At 43.2% G+C, this 17460-nt stretch overlaps 1 protein-coding gene across 2 annotated transcripts in view; it reads left to right on the top strand.

Moving 5' to 3' along the window:
- The window catches only part of PPP1CA (protein phosphatase 1 catalytic subunit alpha), a 42921-nt gene continuing 25461 nt past the window's right edge, over positions 1-17460 (top strand). The window contains exon 1 of one of the 2 annotated variants that reach the window (XM_033920542.1): positions 1-198. In XM_033920542.1, coding sequence (XP_033776433.1) covers positions 144-198 — 55 coding nt within the window. In that variant the 5' untranslated portion in view covers positions 1-143. Of the gene's footprint in view, positions 199-455; positions 574-17460 lie in introns of those variants that run through there. The other variant, XM_033920543.1, reaches the window with a different exon arrangement.

Raw genomic sequence — 17460 nt, 5'->3', positions numbered from 1 at the left:
GCAGGGAGGGGCAGGGAGAGGGAGGCAGGTCCCAGCGGGAAGCTTCATCCTCTTCCTTTCCTCATTCACTTGTAGCCAGGGCTGGGGGCTGAGGATCCACCAGCATCAGGGACCAGAGAGGAGCGCAGCCCCCACCCCCTACCATGGGCGACAGTGAAAAACTCAACATCGACTCGATCATTGGGAGACTCCTAGAAGGTGAAGTTTTGCAGCTAAAACTCCAGCTCTGCTCTCCCTTTTTCCTGTTCCCCGTCCCCCGTCCCAGAGGCTTCCTGCAGCCCCCCTCCCGTCTTGCTCAGATCGTCTTTCTCTCTCCTCCTTTCACTCTCTCTAGATAGATTTTATCCAAACTATATATATATATATATTTTTTTAAATTGTTGTTTCTAAATCAATGTCTCGTTATTCAACAATAAAAAAAAATATGAAGGAACCAGGAAGTGAGGGGAGGAGTCCAGTACTTAAGTTAAAAAGGAAAAGAGAGCGTCCCTTCCACCCCCTCGAGAAGGCTCACAACTGCAGCTTGGTTACCCCGATCCTTCTCGCAGTGCCCTCGCCGGGCTTCGGACTGGGGTAAGACTGCTGCTAGCTCCCGGATTGCAGGGAGAGGAAGCGCCCCGTTTCTCTTTCTCCCTGGTCTTTAATTTCTTTTCCTTTACTCCCATGGAGACAAAACACACACAGAAACTACACGCCTTGTTTGAAAAAACAAAACAAAACCAGAAACTGCCCCTGGGCTGAAACGCCCCAGGGCTCTAGTCAGTGAGAACTCTCTTTTTGTTTTGCAAAGATATATAACACTTATACTATTTTTGCTTATGCCAGTTTTAATTCTCCTGGGCTTTGGCAGGGTCTAAACAGGTGTCTTTAGTTGAGGTTGTGTGCAGGGTGGAATCGGGAACCTTAAGGGAGAGAGAATGAGACTGTTTCCTCTAAATTGGGTGCCACCCCTCCCCCAGCCCTTAGTTTCTGCTGTAACAGCTGAGCTCTGGGGTGGGGTGGGTCAGGATTTGGTGTTCCCCCCCACCTAATGTAAGGCTGAGCCCTACTGTTGCAGAGAGCTTCCACTGCTAATTAGCTGTTAGGGATTCATACTAATGATTAGGTATTATAAATATGGCTTATTGTTTAATGTTTATAAATAGGGGTTCAAAGCCCTGTATTTGTTCACTATCCTGGGAGGGAAATGATATAGTGTGTGTGGTCCCACATCACCCTTTAAATTGACCTGTGCGGCTCCCAACCCTGCTTTCTTTTTGGGCCTTTCAAAGAAAGCTTCATCACTTGAGACTGCTTACGAGAGAGTTTCAAGGGGATAAAGTGTCTCTCTTATCTCAGGTTGTAGAGAAAACCATATCCTATGTCCAGGGAGTTTCTCCAGTCTGCCTATGGTGCCCATGGTAATATCAAGATAGATTTAGCCTCTGGCTTTTTTTAATCTCTTTTTCTCTCTCTCTCTTTTCATGCAACATTAAATATAGTAGGACCTCCGGTGAGAGATATTTGTTTCTTTCGCTCTTATGAAGAAAAAGATGCAGAGCTGACTTCTGTGGGATAGAGGCTTCCTGTGATAATTGTGACTTAAAGTGGTGTGGGCTTTTTTTTTGGCCTGGTTTCTTCAGTGTACAGTGACAGCAGGCTTCACAGAAGAGGTGCAGGTAGCCCAGGCTCCCCTCCCCCACGGTAAATTTCAGTCCTTTCTGGGGATGTCGGATTTGGGGGTTGTGTAGGCTTCTGGGCAGGCCTGGCATTACTCCTCAAACCCCAGTGTTCAGGGGCAAATAGGCACCTTGTACTATGGGATTAATATTCAGTCTTAAAAAAAAAAAAAGATTGGCAGTTCTTGGTCCTTACCTTCATGTAGTCCCAATCCGCAGTGTGATATAAAAGCACATATCTGTATTTAAGTAACATTTTCCATGTTTGTGTGTGTGTCAGATCCTCGGGGATGAGTGTATTTCTAGTTGGTGAAGAGTATTCCCAGATTGGAGCTCATGATCTGTCCCGCAAGGGTGTCTCAAATGATGCAGGGTGGATTAAAATCTCCCACTAGCATGCACTTCCTACTAGAGAATTGCACAGGGGCATAAATTTCATCCATCCCTGCTCATCCTCAATGGAGTTCAACCCATATCTGCTAAGATCCATTCTGTCCCCACAATTACTGTACAGTATGTGCTTGAATATAAACTGAGATTTTTGGGCCAATGAAATGGCTCAGAAATGGGAGTCTGAGTTTATATTTGAATCTTCTGGTCTGCTCCCCCGCCTGGATCTGTTGCAGGCCTTCCGCAGGCCTGCCTGAAGCGGTGAGCTGGAACAGGAGCGATCCTTTCCGCGTCTTGTCCTGACCAACTGTAAACCACATGCTTCCCTGACCCCTGTAGACCTTACCTTTTAAAGCCTTGGTGGTCTAGTGGTGAAATGGGATGGGAGCAATCTTCCTACGCTCCTGCCTCATGAGAGCCATGATCAAAAATGTCTCCCATGAGTTCCCATGGCAGGCATTTTTGATCGCAGCTCTCACGAGGCTGAAACTGTGGGAAGATCACTCCTGCACCACTAGACCACCAGGACTTTAAAGATATGGCCTAGAGGGGTCAGGGAGGCGGGGTGGTTTAGAGTTGGCCAGGAGAGGACGCGGGACGGATTGCACCTGTCCCAGCTTACCACTGGACCACCAGGGCTTCAAGCAGACCTGCAGTGGACATCGGGGGCTGGCTAGGAAGCGAAGGAGGGAGGGAGGAGAGGAGGGCTAGGTGCAAGGCAGGACACTTGAATTTAAACCTCATGGCTTATGTTCGAGGCAACCTTTTTCCCCTTTTTTGGGAGAAGAAAAGTTACCTCTGTTTATATTCAGGTAGGTTTATATTTGAGTATATAATGGTAATCTCCTCCCACTCCACCTGTACCCGCAGGAGTCAGCACTGTTATTTACTTGCTCACAGCCTTCTGTTTCCTTCCAACCCCAACAGTCTTTTGTGTTTTTTTGGATGGTATTCGCTATTCAACCAATGAGTGTTCCAAGCCTCAGTCTGGTGTTCCAGCTGCTTCTCTGAGCACGCCAAGCCGTATCCTGGTACTCCCAATTGTCCCTTTTTTTTTTTAGTGCGTTCCAAGCCTCATTCTGGAGTCATCAGAAATTTTTGACTACACTCCTGCAGGAATCCACATGGGAGGCCCCTGGCAACGTCTTCCACACCTGTGGGAATCCCGTGCGGCTCTCTACTTCCTGCTTGGTTGCTCTTGTGTAACTGGGTGTCAGCTGAATTTCCATGTAACATTTCATTCTGTGTTAGAGATGTGTAAATAACAGAGTAAAAGGAACCTTTTTATCAGAGAGATGCAATGCTTTCAGATCTGCTGCGGCACCTTAGTTTTTAAAAAAAAATTTTTGTTCTTCATGTGTCATGGCCTCTCCTGTACTTCCCTCTCTGGCTATGTCCCGTCAATGCTCATATTTTATCGGTCTGTGCAATTTCATTTCTCTTACTGTCTTTTTCATCCACAGCAAGAATATCCTGGTCAGTTTTCTCCCTGGGATCCCCAGACCTAGCATTTCCTTAGTCAGCCTATGAGTATCCATGTACATGAACTGAGTGCCTAAGTGAGGCCAAGGAAATAATACATACATTTTAAGAAAGAAATGACCATTTTTGACTTTGAGATCCCGTGACCCTCACCGTTATAGCTACACACTTGTTTTTTAAAATTTGCCCTCCCTGAATTCCCTCTGTAGTCGTCTAAAGTTTATGTTTCAGTGTAACTGATGTTTGCACGGGACTGTATTCACGCTTGTATTTATTGGGCTTTGTTAACCGCCTTTATGAAGAGATTCACCAAGGCCTTGTAGAGCAGGTACAGTTCCACATAAAAATTCCCTGTGATGATCCGCATAGAAGTTCTTGATTTACTTCGATTCCATTGTATAGTAACTAACCCTCCCCCCCCCCAGCTTTTACGAAGCCACGTTGGGCTTTTTTATCACAGGCTAGAATTCCTATGAGCGTTGGAGCTAATACCGCCACGGCCAGTGATTTAAAAAAAAAAAAAAAAAAAAGCCTGATATCTGTCCCGTCTGGACTTTTGCCGTTGGGATTATTTAAAATATGCTGAGGCAAAAGAGCTGCTTCAGGAAATTGGACTTCTGTCAGACTTATATGATTTTTTTTTTTTTTTTCCCCCTAGTTATGAATTCAGTACTCCGACCCAAAATTCGCAGGGGGTTCCAGGAACACCCGCGAATTTTGAAAAACTGTGAATATGGTTTTTCAGCTGATGAAGGCAGGAGATGGCAGCTGGGGCGCTGGCGGGATGCTTAAATTGTACTTACAAAACCGGGCACATTTTCCGACCGCCTCTTCCTGGTACTAAAGTCATGGTTACATCAATCGGGAGCTGCTTTGATACGCCAGATAGCGTGTCAAAGCAGCTCCTGATTGTTGTAACCATGATTTTAGTACCAGGAAGAGGCGGTCGGAAAATACTGCGAATTACTGAGTCCACAATTTGCGAACCGCGAATTCGCAGGGGTTTACTGTATTTTAAATTTTATTCCATTGTTTTTACCATTACTTTTATTTTATTAACTGAAATCTATTGTTTAACGGTTCCTCCCTTCTATTCCTTTTTACATATTCCTTTAATTCATTTAGATATTATTATTTACATAGATGGTGCTCCTATCTGTAAACTTAGGAATTTCTATGAAATATTCTACATGCTTCTCTCCTCTCCACGCCTTCCTGCCCTCATAGACCTTCCAACCCTCTTCTAACCCCTTCCTCTGTAATGTCGCCTAGAGCTTGTATAGGTATGTGCGATGCACAAATGGAAGGGAAGGGGTAAAACGCGGACCTTACGGACCTTGCGGATCTAAACCGGTACGGCCTTAAAAATTCTTCCGTCATAAGACCAGGGGAAAGTACACTTTTCTCCCCACATTGAAAAACTTATGTTTTACATCACGGATCCTCCCTTTTAGACCCTTCCCAGCATTAGGGTCCGTCAGAGTCAAGCTGTAATGGAGGTCCGTGGGAGTTAAAGGGCCATAAGATATGCAGAGACTAAAAGAGTGAAATTTTTTTGCAACTACTCAAGCTAGGCTCTAGCCTAGGGGTTAAGGCAGCTGACTGGGACCCCGATGGGCTGGGTTCAAGACCGGGGAAAGCACACTTTTCTGAAATTTTATTGAGAATAGGTAAAAGAATAAGACATGAGTGGGCTTCTGGTTTTGGTTTTTTTTTTAGACAAATTAGCAAATGGATCCTTACAGGTGGCAGGAGTGAGAGACTGATAACCTCTACAGAAAATATAAGTTATAAAACGTACACTTTTACGAGCTAAGAACATAGTGTAGAGGTTAGTGCAGCTGTTTATGAGACTAACAGTACGGGTTCAAGTCCAGGATGAGCTGAGCAATATTAAATTTCCTTGCCGGCATCTCAATAGCAGCTATAGTGGTAGAAAAGCCGGCCCTGCAATGATGAAATTTGAAACCGCAGTTGTCAGCTGAATGACGGAAGAATTTTTAAGGCCGTGCCGGTTTAGATCCGCGAGGTCCGTAAGGTCCGCGAGGTCCGCGTTTTACCCCTTCCCCAAATGGAAGAAATAAAATTAATAATAATAACTTTATTTTTCTATACCACCATAGTCCAAAGACTTCCAGGCCAGTGTTTTTCAACCTTTTTACACCTATGGACCGGCAGAAATAAAAGAATTATTCTGTGGACCGGCATCGGTCCGTGGACCGGCGGTTGAAGAACACCGGGCTAAGTCGTAGGCCAGACCCCGCCCATCTCTACCCAATCTCCACCCCAGACCCTACCCCCATAATAGTACTAATTGCACCTTGCACGTCCCGTGCCTCATCTGGAAGCCTAAAATTGGAAGGGAGACGTAAACGACGATGATTCCTCAGTAAACCAAATGAAACGGCAAAGCTGGGAACAGGATTTTGCATTGCAAACTTGGTCATGCGAACAATGAATCGTTTCCTCTTAAATTTTGATGCTCAATGAATATAGCCCCTAACAGCGCCTCGCAAACTATCCGGAGCCACGGTGTGCTAAACGGCGGGCACCCGGAAGGGCACGAATGTCAACATGATGATGTCATGTGCATGCATGATGTTGGCACACCCACATATGTGCATGCGCGAAGGCCCTGCAGACAGGCCCTAAGCTTCAAGTGGGGGGTGGGGGGCACTCAACAGGAGAGGTGCCAGGGAGGAGGAGAGGTGAGGCGAGGCGCTGGCTGTCTACAGGACATGCCTCTCTCCGCGAGAGGCACGTTCTGCAGGGAGTCGGAAGGCACACTTGCAATCTCTCTAATGTGCCGCGTCACACGGTTTGTGATTCACTGGCCTTCTAAGAACAGTGGCATTGGCGTGTGTTTTGAACTGGTTAGATGAGCTGGAGATGAAGCTGAAGCTAGTGGCAATTCTTGATGACATTGTAAATGCAGTACTTTTACCTCAAAAGTATTATTTTAGGCACTTTTTTACTTGAGTAAATTTTAAATTCGGTTTTCATTATGCTTTTAACTTTTCCTTAAGTACTTTGACCTAGTACTTTTAAACAGCATTGTTTGATTCATAGCAGTGGAAGCGGCTACCTGAGGATCTTTAAGAAACTTGAAATTCCAGTATCTCGGGGGATTATATGCGACTCGGAGCAATAAAGATGTTCTTCATTGTAATTCCCAGGAGAAATGTAGCACAAACCATTGGCACAATGGTTTCCTTTTGTTTGAAGGTTTTTGGAAGCTGGGAAAATTGTGTGAATCGGAAGATGTATTTGACTTCTAAAATAATATATTTGGGGGGGAAAAAATATTCATTTTCTGACTTTTAGAAGCAGACAACGGGCTCCATCATGGATAAGGCGATCAGGAGGCATTAGAAAACTTTGACATCGGCCAACATTTTTATGGACTGGATACTTTTTTTTAAATTCCTTTTTTTTTAAAAAAAAGACTTCTTTGCCTTTTTTTGCTCACCTCTTCTTCATGAAAACTATTCTTTCTCCTTCTGTGCCTGTTTAGCCTTCAAGATCCTACACGGCATCCTCCCTCCCGTTATCCCACTCTTCTGGAACTCCTCTAACCCTAATTCCACTAGATCCTCCCAAAAACTGAAACTATCATTCCCCTCTGCAAAAGGTATATCCCGCGTAGGAAAACTAGGAACATCCCTCCTCTTTAGAACCACAGAACTCTGGAACAACCTCACATCCCCGCTCAGAATTTCAAGCTCCCTCCAATCCTTCCGCAAACACCTGCAAACTTGGCTCTTTTCAAAAATCTAACACTTCCCGCTTTTTTGGTTCCCTGTCCCTCTTTATCTTCCCAGCTCCTTTCCTATAACCCTTCATCGTAGCTCCTTTTCAACCTAACCCTGTAAACCGTGCCGAGCTCTACGCTTGTGGAGATGGCGCGGTATACAAACCTAAGATTTAGCTTAGTTTAGTTTCTGCCAAACATCCTTTCCCCTTTTACGAAGGTGCGCTAGCGTTTTTAGCGCACGATTAGCACCCGCTAGCCGAAAAATTGCCGCCTGCTTAAAAGGAGGCGGTAGCGGCTAGCGTGCGCTAAAACCGCTGGCGCACCTTTGTAAAAGGAGCCCTTAGTTGTCTTCAAACTCTTCCCCCTCACCCTGAACTTAGGCTGTGTGGTGGCATCTTCATTTCTGCCATCAGTGATGGCTCTTGTTGCACCTGGGTGTTGCCACATTTCCAGTTCGAGGCACCTGGGATTTTCCAGCCATGTTACTAGCAGGGCGAGCTTCAGAAATATTTAGGGATGGAAGATGATGGATAGTCATACACAGCACATGCCAGCTTCTGAAGAATAGAAAAAGGAACAGGGGCCTCAACAGGGCTGTGGAGTCTGAGTCGAGGAGACTGAGTCGGAGGAAATTTCGGGTACCTGGAGTCGGAGTTGGAGTCAGAAGTACAAAAAACTGAGGAGTCGGAGTCGAACATTTATCTACCGACTCCATTTTTGAACTTGGCATACCAATCACGAGCGATTCTTTCAGCTATAGCACCCACTATATACACAGCACAAATGTTGCGAGCAGCTTCTGCGGCCTTAGAACCTTGATTAAAAGCAAAAAGAAGGTGGTGTCGAAAATGCTCATTTCTCTCAACTTGACATTCCATTTTAACGATCTGAAAATTAACCAGTGCTGTGGAGTCAGAGTGGAGGAGTCGGAGTCGGAGGAAATTTCGGGTACCTGGAGACGGAGTCTGAAGTACAAAAAACTGAGGAGTCGGAGTCGGAACATTTATCTACCAACTCCACAGCCCTGGGCCTCAAATATGCATAGCTCCTGAGGCAGGAACATAGCCAAATATCTGGACATAGGAAGTCCATAGCATTTCCTTCTTATGCTACAAAAAAATGTTTCCAGCAGTTCAGAGAATATTTGGCTCTCTTATGAAGAATTATGCCAATGTAGGATTTTCCTTCTGAATTTGTTAAATAGAGGCCCTAGAGACCAGCATTTTTTTTTTTTTTTTGCTAAAGTCAGGCATAGAGACTTCCATCTGCTCTTGGCTTCATCTGGTAACCTCATAAATCACACTGCGGAGCATAAATGTAAACCTCTGAAAGAAGGGAAAGTCCATTCTCAAGTAAATTAGAATAAGCAGGTGACGGATCAGCTTATTGTTAGGGGAGAACTGTCCCCGTCTTTCCTTTCCAGGCTGCGCACTGCATGAATGCCGGTATCCTGGGTCTCACAGGCAGCAGTTGTGTCAGCTGTTTGAGACTAGTTAGAAATGCCCAGGGCTGTTTGGTGCCAGATGCTGGCACTTAATCGCAGAATTATTGCATCAGCAGGATTGTGACATCATCAGAATGAGTGTATTCTGTGCTGCTCCACCTGCCTCTTATAGCATATATCCTTGCAAATATGATTAATTAAAGCTTTTGAGATGGGAAACTATTTCTATCCCTTGTATTTGCATATTACTTCATATATCTCAATAAACACACACAATTTAAAAAAAAAAAAATTGTATTGACAACAATATTCAAAAGACACCCAAGGATTAATGTTAGCCAAGCACGGGGCCTAAGTCAGTATTACAAATAGCAAGCTGTACCGCTAAGGAAGCCCCGCAGAAACATGATTCTAAGTTACCTTGACAGACTTTGCAGATAGTTTAGTCAAAATTGGACATTGGTCTTTGAAATGCTAAGGCCTTGCTTTTAGTAGGTAACGATTCTAAAGCAGAATGCATGCTTGTAACACAGAAATGAGCTAACCATCTAAAGCAGGGATCTCAAAGTCCCTCCTTGAGGGCCGCAATCCAATCGGGTTTCCAGGATTTCCCCAATGAAAGCAGTGCATGCACATAGATCTCATGCATATTCATTGGGGAAATCCTGAAAACCCGACTGGATTGCGGCCCTCAAGGAGGGACTCTGAGACCCCTGACCTAAAGCAACAAGAAAATGCTGTAACAGTACAGTGAGAAACGGGCAGAAAAAAAAAAATAAAATGCAGCTTACTCCTATTTTAAAACGATTTTTCTCTTCTGAAAGTAACCCATTTTAATAGCTTTTGGTTTTCTGATGTGGACATTTCAATCTAGTTGGCACAAGAGAAAAGGTTAAATATTAAACTTCTTTTCATCTGAGAATAGGCAGATATTACCTTTTCATCTGTCAAGCTGTAAACTTCCAGCTGTATCCTCTGGTCATAGTGAAGGATTGTGTGTGTGTTTGTTTCAACCGTGATTATGTATTTGACGTAAAAGATGACTGCTTGTGTTTTGGGTAAATCATATTTAGTCAGAAATGCCAACTTAAGATCGTTCCTAGTGCATGTGAGCTGAGCTTTCTAAATGTGGCTTGGGGGTTCCTGGGATGAGTGCTGGGGGACATCGCTGCTGTTGCTGCCAGCAGGGGTTGCTCTTGTAATGGCTTTTCCGCTGGCGCTGAGTTGTCTTGCGCTGAGTTATCTTGCGCTGAGTTGTCCCGCTCATGCACATTTCGGAAAATAATTTGCGCTCAATTGTCTTGCGCTCAAATGTCTCACGCTCAGTTGTCTTTGCGCTCACTTGTCTTAACGCTCATTTGTCTTGCGCGCAATTGTCTATGAACCGGCTTTTCCTTACACCCTGCTCTGGAGTACAGCCCTGTCCCACAGTAACCATAAACCTTCAATTACAGATGATCGCCTGGTCCCACGGCCAGATTGTCATCTTTATGTTTCTAGAAAAGCTCCATTTTTTGCTGCAGCGACAAGTCGAGCTTTAAGTCCATTGCAAAGTGAACAAAAATGTCATACTTAAGAAATAGTCCCCTGTAGCACGTCCACCGTCTTAACTTAACAGAAGAAGAGAAATGGTAATGGATGGTTAATGTTCCAGGTTCAGTTTTATCTGATATACCGCCTATATCAAAAATAGTCTTATGTGGTTTGCATCGGTGTTTTTAAAGAAAATGAGGGAAGGTGTGAACAACATGAAGAAAGACCTGGCGAAGCTTGAAGAATGGTCTGAAATTTGGCAGCTAAAATTGCATGCTAAGAAATGCAAGGTCATGCATTTGGGCTGCAAAAACTTGAGGGAACGGTACAGATTAGGGAGTGAAGATCTTATGTGCACAACAGAAGAGCGGGATTTGGGTGGGATCGTATGTGATGATCTTAAGGTGGCCAAACAGGTTGAAAAGGTGACAGCGAAAGAAGGATGCTAGGTTGCATAGGGAGAGGTATGGCCAGTAGGAAAAAGGAGGTATTGATGCCCCTGTATAAGACTTTGATGAGACCTCATTTAGAATATTGTGTACAATTCTGGAGGCTGCACCTTCAAAAAGATATAAACAGGATGGAGTTGGTTCAGAGGAAGGCTACTAAAATGGTGTGTGGCCTTCGTCATAAGGCATATGGGGACAGACTTAAAGATCTCAATCTGTATACTTTGGAGGAAAGGCAGGAGAGGGGAGATATAAGAACATAAGAAACGCCTTCACTGGAACAGACCAAGTTCCATCTAGTCCGGCGATCCGCACACGCGGAGGCCCATTTAGGTGCTCCTTGTTGGAGACCCGGATTTCCCGTATCCCTCAATATGTTTTGCAAGAAGGTGTGCATCCAACTTGCGTTTGAAACCCAGAACAGTAGCCTCCGGGAGAGCATTCCAAGCGCCCACCACTCATTGTGTGAAACAGAACTTCCTCACATTTGTCCTGAACCTGCTGCCACTCGGTTTCCGGCTATGACCTCTTGTCCTTGTCACATCTGAAAATGTCAGTAATGCTGCTTCCTGGTCAATTTGGTCAAATCCTTTTAATATTTTAAAAGTCTCTATCAGATCCCCACGCAATCTTCTCTTTTCGAGGGTGAACAGTCCCAGTTTCCCGAGGTGTTCCTTGTATGATAGAGATGTTTAAATACCTACGTAATGGAAATGCGCATGAGTCGAGTCTTTCATTTGAAAGGAAACTGGAATAAGAGGGCATAGGATGGTTAAGAGGTGATAGGCTCTAGAGTAATCTGAAGAAATACTTTTTTACGGAAAAGGTGGTAGATGCTTGGAACAGTCTCCTGGAAGAGGTGGTGGAGACAGAGACTGTCTGAATTCAAGAGGGCCTGGGATAGGCACGTGGGATCTCTCAGACAGAGAAAGAGATAATGGTTACTGCGGATGGGCAAACTGGATGGGCCATTTGACCCATGTTTCTATGTTGGAGCAAGGAGAAAGCAAGGTGCCACTAGGAGTGGGAAGGCTAAGTTTCAAGTTTATTTAAAATTTGATTTTAACATTTATCAGCATTTCTAAGCGTTATAAATTAATAAAATGGGGATACAATTAAGTACACATAACAAACTCATGAAGACCTAAATAGACTTACAAAAAGAAACAAGGGGGGGGGAGAACTACAATATTTACAGCAAGAAAGACAAGGATTGAGTAAAGGGTAGGGAAATGTAAATTGGTAATTACACAGGGAAGAGAGATGACAGGACTTGAAAAATGCCTGATCCCTGTCCCTGCAGGCCCCGGGGAGAGCGAACAAGGTTCCTAATATGAAATAGATTGAAATACAGCTGAAAACTGTAGTTTTAAGACGTTAGAAAAGGAGATTCTAACCCGAGGTGCAGCGGGAGGTGATTTCCTAGCAACCATGGCCCTCGAGGGCCAAACCCAATCCGGTTTTCAAGATTTTGCAAACATGCATGAGATTGAATTACATGTTCTGCTTCCATTGTGTGCAAAGAGATCTCGTGCATATTCATTGTGGAAACCTTGAAGGCCAAACTGAGTTGTGGTTGTCGAGGACAGTGGTTGCTGCCTGTGATGTCGGTGCTGAGATCACAATCCCGGTGATGTCGTCTGTCTGGTCCTATAAAGCCCCACCCATTTCTGGCTGGTCTCATAGAGCAGAGCCAGTGCTGCTGTATCTAGGAAGTGGACAAAAGGCAGTCGCCTGAAAGGTTACATAATTTACTGGTAGGCTTCTCTGAACCATTTAGAATATATTTAGATGCGTTTAGTTTTGCATAACCTGTAGTGTGGAGTTAGCTTTTGAATAAAGTGTGCTGAATTAATCCAGTTAGATCAGGGATCTCAAAGTCCCTCCTTGAGGGCCGCAATCCAGTCGGGTTTTCAGGATTTCCTCAATGAATATGCATTGAAAGCAGTGCATGCACATCGATCTCATGCATATTCATTGAAGAAATCCTGAAAATCCGACTGGATTGCGGCTCTCGAGAAGGGACTTTGAGACCCCTGATCTAGGCCAAGGATGTCAAAGTCCCTCCTCGAGGGCTGCAATCCAGTCAGGCTTTCAGGATTTCCCCAATGAATATGCATTGAAAGCAGTGCATGCACATCGATCTCGTGCATATTCATTGGAGAAATCCTGAAAACCCGACTGGATTGCGGCCCTCAAGGAGGGACTTTGAGACCCCTGAGTTAGATGCATAGAAATGAAGAGCGACAAAACTGCTGTAGGTGATGCCTTTGTTCTGGACCAGCTTCATCCATCTGCGAATGGTTCTTGAAAACCTCTCTCCTGTTTTGAAAACAAACACCACCGTAGTCGTCCAGCTTGTAACTATGTTCAGCCATCTGCAGCCCTTGCTGACTCTTAAAAACTCGCCTGTCTAGAATGTAGCCTGGTAGAACAAGGCTACTCAGTTCGGTCCTCGAGATAAACAGGCTGGCCAGGTTTTCAGGATATGCATGAGAGAGATTTGCATTTGAATGAAGGGATATTCTCTTTATGTTGTCCCTTATATAACACTTGTTTACAGTTTCATGGCCCTCAGAAGCACCACTCTGCGTTCAATAATTTCATCACACAGAGCTTTATGTGTTAAATCGTCATAGGATCATATTTTTCTTTAATTTCATATAAAGTATTTGTAATATCGATAAATATATTTATTTAGATTTATTCAGTTTTCTATACCGTTCTCCCAGGAGAGCTCATGAATTTATTCAGGTACTTGAGCATTTTCCCCTGTCTGTCCCCGGTGGGCTCACAATCTATGTAATGTACCTGGGGCAATGGGAGGATTAAGTGACTTGCCCAGGGTCACAAGGAGCAGCATGGGTTTGAACCCACAACCTCAGGGTGCTGAGGCTGTAGCTTTAACCACTGCGCCACTCTGGAAATCAAAATGTTTTAGAAGTGAGCCGAGTAAAGGACAATCAAGCCATTGTGACATCACTGATGAGGTTGGCTCTTAGGCATTGGTGGAATGAGGCATTATGATGTCACAAGACCAGCTCTGGTTATCAGAGGCTGAAACTTTTCACACTATTTATTTATCCCATTTCTATCCCATTCTCCCAGGGGAGCTCAGAACAGTTTGTCCTAGCGGGCTCACAATCTATGTAATGTACCTGGGGCAGTGGGGGGATTAAGTGACTTGCCCAGGGTCACAAGGAGCAGCGTGGGTTTGAACCCACAACCTCATGGCTGTAGCTTTAACCACTGCACCACACTCTCCCTTAAGATATTTAATAAATATAATCAGTCTAGAATTTAATAGTCTTAGCTATTACTTAGCTTTTCATTGTGGTCTGAATACAGGGACGGCTAGTTCACCAATATGTTTCGCATAAATACTTTCTCAAGGTGAAGTCCGTAGAAGAAAAGTATAATATAAAAAGCAGCTAGGACTACAACATTTCATACATAAACTTTAAATTATAGAGTAGTTATAACGCCCACCTCGTGGATAAGTCGCTATTTTTTTATAGACCACTTTCTCCCAGAATCTGGCGGCTGCGTATGTTTATCGAAATGAAAGAAAAATCTGGATCCTATGACAATTTAACACATAAAGCTCTGTGTAATGAAATTATTGAACACAGCAGAGTGGTGTTTCTGAGGATCATGAAACTGTAAACAGGTGTTATACTATAAGGGAAAATATCCCTTAATTCAAATTCTGATTGAAATAACACCTCTATGATATACTAAAGTTGCCTAATGATGGTACTATTGAATACACTGAGAGAGATTTGCATGCATGGCCTCTTTGGTATTCAGTTATCTGACCTGCCTGTGAGACCTTGAGGACCGGAATAGAGTAGTCCTGCGGCAGAGTAATAAAAAAAAAAAAAAATCTAGCCTGCAGCTCTTTCTCTGGTAGCTTAATAATAATAATTTTATTCTTATATACTGCCATACCGAAAAGGTTCTGGGTGGTTCACAACAAATAAAATTGATACATACAATGCAGATAAAATACAACAAGTTAAATGAAAAAGAACTTATTAAAAGTTAAAACAGAATGCATTAAGATACCAACCTATCAAATAGTTGTGCCTTTAGCAGTTTTCTAAAATCGGCATAAGAAGGAACCTCTAACATAATTTTTCCAAGCCATACATTCAATTTAGCGGCCTGAAACGAGAGGGTTCTCTCAAGGAACTTCTTGTAACGACAGGATTTTAGGGAGGGATATGTGAACAAATGTTTTATTTCTTTATACTATCTGGTAGCTTTGAGATGAATACTGTAGGAATTTAGTTGGAAATCCCTCATGACTCCTTTTTATTCTCTAAGGTGGAAATTGGCAGCTTATGTGTGTTCTGTTTTAAGTTATTTTATGTTAAATTTGTATTATGTCTATTTATAATGATTATTGTTTTCTTTTTTGGTGTATTATGTTTGAAAAATTAATAACCACGTTCTCAAAAAATTCACAGCAAACATTCAAACCATGAGGAATGCACAGAGCCCCCTAGAAAATGTACTTACGCATTCATGCGGTTATTCAAACAACCCAGGTTGTCGCATCCTGAGGCAGCTAATGATTGGCGAAACGCTGGCCACCGTTGGTATGTGGTGTGTTTCTAACTTCAGATGAGTATCCCTCTTTTCGTAGTTATAAGAGCAGTGGTTTGTAAAAATATTATTTTCATGGTGGTTTCATTCAAATACCCTAAAAGTTTGCATTGCACAAAGATTTTTTTCCTAGTAAAATATCAATCGAGGAGGTTTTTTTATGCCAATGACTTAACTCTACCCCATGAAAGCCTCAACTTTTTCACGACTTTTGTTGTTTGGCTGGTGGAGGAGGGGCTCTGAGGCTTTTTCCTACCTCGAGGTCATTTTTTTCAAGGGAAAGCCATAAATGTGCTAGACCTGGGTTGTTTGAATGCGTAAGTATATTTTCTAGGGGGCTCTGTGCGTTCTTCATGGTTTGTATGTTTGCTGTGTTGTGAATTTTTTGAGTGTGGTTATTATTGGATTATTTTTCTCATTTTGCTTGTGTGGTTTTGAAAAATTAATAAAACAAAAACAAAAAAAAAAGATACAGTAAAACCTTGGATTGCAAGTAACTTGGTTTGCAAGTGTTTTGCAAGACAAACAAAACATTTGATTAAATTTTAACTTGATATACAGGTAATGTCTTGCAATACAAGTACTTACAGTATACACACATCACAATTGAGCCGATGGTTCTTCTCTCTCTGATGCTACAGGAGTGTAGTGACTGTTCTAAATGAGCGAGGTCTTGCAATACATGTATGTATAGTATTTTGTATTACAGTTTTTGGGTTGTGGAATGAATCGTCTGAGTTTCCATTATTTCCCATGGGGAAATTTGCTTTTATATACGAGTGCTTTGGATTACAAGCATGCTTCTGGAACGAATTATGCTCGCAAACCAAGGTTTTACTGTATAAGCTTCTATGCTTGACTGAAAATAGGGGGCAAAGTTACATACCTAACAGGAACTCAGATATTTTTGAAAATTGGGCTCATGGGTGGTCAGAGAGATTATAAGAAGCTATTGCGAGTGTGTAAAAATGAAGATAGGAGGAAGAGGTTGTTGTTAGGAGTTTTTCCTCCAGTTGCACATTTCAAGATGTTTTTCTAAACCAGCCCTGTGAAACGATGGATTGTACAGCATTAGAGTAGTTACATAAGGGCTAACAGTGGTTCAGAGTCATCTATCATACAGAAGACATTTGATTTGAGATTTAGGCTACATCTTCACTCTCCAGGCCATTAGAGACTGGGGGGATGCTGAAATTCGGCATTCATACCGCCTGAAAGGAGGGTGACTCGGTCCTCATGCAGGAATGACGTCTAGTGCAGGGGTGTCAAAGTCCCTCCTCGAGGGCCGCAGTCCAGTCGGGTTTTCAGGATTTCCCCAATGAATATGCATGAGATCTATTTGTATGCACTGCTTTCATTGTATGCTAATAGATCTCATGCGTATTCATTGGGGAAATCCTGAAAACCCGACTGGATTGCGGCCCTCGAGGAGGGACTTTGACATCCCTGATCTAGAGGGTTCGAAAGGAGCTGCAGTGACTGAGCCGTGTGAGTTTGTTGTGAGTTTGTCTATTTTATATCCCGATACAGGGCTTAATGTCTGGGGGAATGGAAGGCAGTTACACTGCTCCTTTTTAGACTCCAGAGCAGCAGGAGTATTCATTGTAAACCGTTTAGATATATTTGATAGACGGTATATCAAGAAACCAATAAACTTGAAACTCTAGTATCGCCCTTTCAGGAAGCCTGCAGGGAGCAGGAGGGGGATGGAGTGAGTATGGAACAGAGAACAGTCACTTTGCTCCCTAATTCAGTCCCTCTTTTCCTGTCCCTGGCCCACCTTCCTGCTCCTGGCTTCACAGTTCCACATCTTTTTATGCCTACAAATTAAGCCCTATCCTCGGGAATAAATGGGCTTGCACTTCTGAGTCACAATCCCAGAACCTACAGATCAGAAAGTTCAAAGAAGCAGGAAGGAAGTGCCAGGAATAAGAATGGAAAGGAATGGCTGCTTTATATAATGTCCTTATAAGTGAATTCTCTGTTGGGTTCCAAAAGGCTTTATGGCCTATTTAGTAAACCATTTGTTAAAACATGTTTTTGATATGTATGAGGGGCGTTCAATAATTTATGTGCCTCAGTAGGAAAAAAGAGTTTTCAAAAAAATTTTGTTTTATTTTTTAATATCGTCCCCTGATA

This window comes from Geotrypetes seraphini, chromosome 14, assembly GCF_902459505.1.
Source record: "Geotrypetes seraphini chromosome 14, aGeoSer1.1, whole genome shotgun sequence".
Taxonomy (NCBI): Eukaryota; Metazoa; Chordata; class Amphibia; order Gymnophiona; family Dermophiidae; genus Geotrypetes; species Geotrypetes seraphini.
Note: the sequence above shows the minus strand (reverse complement) of the source record. Positions and strands in the feature narration are given on the sequence as shown.